At 56.1% G+C, this 2,500-nt stretch overlaps 1 protein-coding gene across 1 annotated transcript in view; it reads left to right on the plus strand.

Annotated features, from left to right (window-relative positions):
• LOC133394888 (J domain-containing protein DDB_G0295729-like) overlaps positions 1–2,500 on the plus strand; it is a 10,657-nt gene that overhangs the window by 4,125 nt on the left and 4,032 nt on the right. The window contains exon 2 of the mRNA XM_061663243.1: positions 1–2,500. This exon is cut by the window's left edge and continues 1,914 nt beyond it; it is cut by the window's right edge and continues 4,032 nt beyond it. Coding sequence (XP_061519227.1) covers positions 1–152 — 152 coding nt within the window. The 3' untranslated portion in view covers positions 153–2,500.

Here is a 2,500-nt window from a genome sequence, read left to right on the forward strand (position 1 = left end):
GTCGGTCACCTGTAGACCGACAAAATGTTTGCATCCGTTGCGGACAGGAAGGTCACAAGGCTGGTACATGCATGGAAGAAATACGCTGCGGCAAATGCGATGGCCCCCATGTTATCGGGGACCGGACATGCGATCGGTCGGCCACCCAATGACGCAGCTAAAAGTCCTCCAAGTGAACCTGGGTGGAGGCAGGATCGCCCAAGATCTGGTCCTGCAAACCGCCCGACAAATGGAAGTGGACGTGCTGGTTCTTTCCCACACGTATCGACCACCCGAGAACAACCCAAGATGGGCAGTTGATGCCTCCAAAAAGGTGGCAGTCGTGGCCACAGGACGATACCCTCTACAAGGACAATGGAGCAGTGATGTTCCAGGCCTTATAGCTGCCAAGGTGGGTGGCATCACCTTCCTAAGCTGCTACGCGCCACCCAGCCTGTCGCGGGAAGGATTTGCGGAATTCGTTGAAGCAATTGAATTGGAAGCCCAATCCCACCCTCAGGTAGTAGTTGCCGGAGACTTTAACGCTTGGCATGAGGAGTGGGGAAGCCAACGCAGCAATGAGCGTGGGGAAGTACTGCTCGAGGCGTCCCAGCAATTGGGCCTGCTGCTGATGAATCGAGGGAATGTGGCAACCTTTGTTGGAAACGGTGTGGCGACTGCCAGCGTTGTCGACGTGACCTTCGCCAGCTCGTCCATAGCTCAGCCGAGCACTTGGTTGGTAAGAAACACGGACACGCGATCTGACCATAGGTATATCACCTATTCGGTAGGCCCAGCGTCAGCAGACCAGCAGCGTAACCAAGGACAGTCACGTCAACGGGGCCAGCGAGAGCGTTTTCAACATGCAGGCACGCGATTTAAGACGAAACAGTTCTCGAAAGAGAATTTCCTGGCCACGCTACATGGCGAGGGATTCCGAGAGAAGGCAGTCAATCACCAGGGAATGATCTCGGCAATGATATCGGCCTGCGAGAAAACCATGCAAAGGATGACGTCGTCTTTCCCCGACCCTCATCGGGACGTTTACTGGTGGACGCCACTGATTGCTCTGCTTAGGCAAAACTGCGAGCAGACGAGAGATCGCATGCAGCAGACAAGTGATCTCCAGAACCGAAGTCTGGCTGCAGCCCAATACCGAACAGCTAAAGCTGAGCTGGATAGAGCTATACGTGCCAGCAAAAAGGCCGCCTTCCAGGAATTGATCGATGCTGCGGAGGAAAACGTTTTCGGAGCCGGGTACTTAGTAGTCCTCTCCCGTCTTCGCGGTGGAAGGGCCCCACCCGAGACGGAGAGAGCGAGGCTTGAAAGCATCGTTACAGAGCTTTTCCCGCAACATCCGCCCTTCAACTGGCCCAGCATCAGTTCCGAGGAAGAACAGGAACAGCCTGCAGACCAGCAGACTCCATGGACCCAAGTCACGATCCCGGAACTCCGTCTGATAGCTAGCACCATGCCGAACAAAAAAGCGCCGGGCCTTGACGGAATTCCGAACGCCGCTGTCAAGGCTGCAATCCTTGCGTACACGGACGTTTTCCAGGCGTTGTACCAAAGCTGTCTGGAAACGGCTACATTTCCAGCACCATGGAAACGACAGCGGTTGGTACTGCTCCCCAAGCCGGGGAAACCACCGGGTAGCAACGGGTCATACCGACCTTTGTGCATGCTGGATGCCTTAGGGAAAGTGCTGGAGAAGCTCATTCTAAACAGACTTCACAACCACCTGGAAGATCCTGCTGCGGTGAGGCTGTCAGACAGGCAGCATGGCTTCCGGAGGGGGCGATCTACAATTGGCGCCATTCGAACAGTGATCGAGGCTGGTCAGAGCGCGATGAGATTCCGCCGCACGAACGGGCGGGATAACAGGTTCCTGCTGGTCGTGTCAATGGATGTCAAGAATGCCTTCAATACGGCAAGCTGGCAGGCCATCGCCACTGCACTGCAGATGAAAGGAGTACCTGCTGGTCTGCAAAGAATCGTGAGGAGCTACTTCGAGAACCGAGAGTTGGTCTTCGAGACATCCGACGGCCCAGTAACTCGGTCCATCACGGCTGGTGTTCCACAGGGTTCGATTCTTGGCCCCACCCTGTGGAACACCATGTACGATGGAGTTCTGGACGTCGCCCTTCCGCAGGACTGCGAGATGGTGGCGTATGCTGACGACTTGGTGCTGCTGATTCCGGGCATCGACGTAAATGCAGTGAAGGCTGCAGCCGAGGAGGCGGTCGCCAGTGTCTCTCACTGGATGGCTCAACATCATCTCCAGATTGCGCCGGAAAAGACGGAGTGCGTGCTTATCTCCAGCACGAAGAACCCTACGCAGGTCACCATAAGAGTAGGGGACGTGGAGGTGACATCTTCCCGCACGATGCGTTACCTTGGGGTGACCCTTCACGATCACCTATCGTGGCTGCCCCATGTCCGAGAGGTAACCACTCGGGCAAGGAAGATAGCAGATGCCGTTACCCGCCTCTTGCGCAACCACAGTGGACCAAAGACCAGC

The sequence above is a fragment of the Anopheles gambiae genome, assembly GCF_943734735.2.
Source record: "Anopheles gambiae chromosome X unlocalized genomic scaffold, idAnoGambNW_F1_1 X_unloc_7, whole genome shotgun sequence".
Classification (NCBI taxonomy): Eukaryota; Metazoa; Arthropoda; class Insecta; order Diptera; family Culicidae; genus Anopheles; species Anopheles gambiae.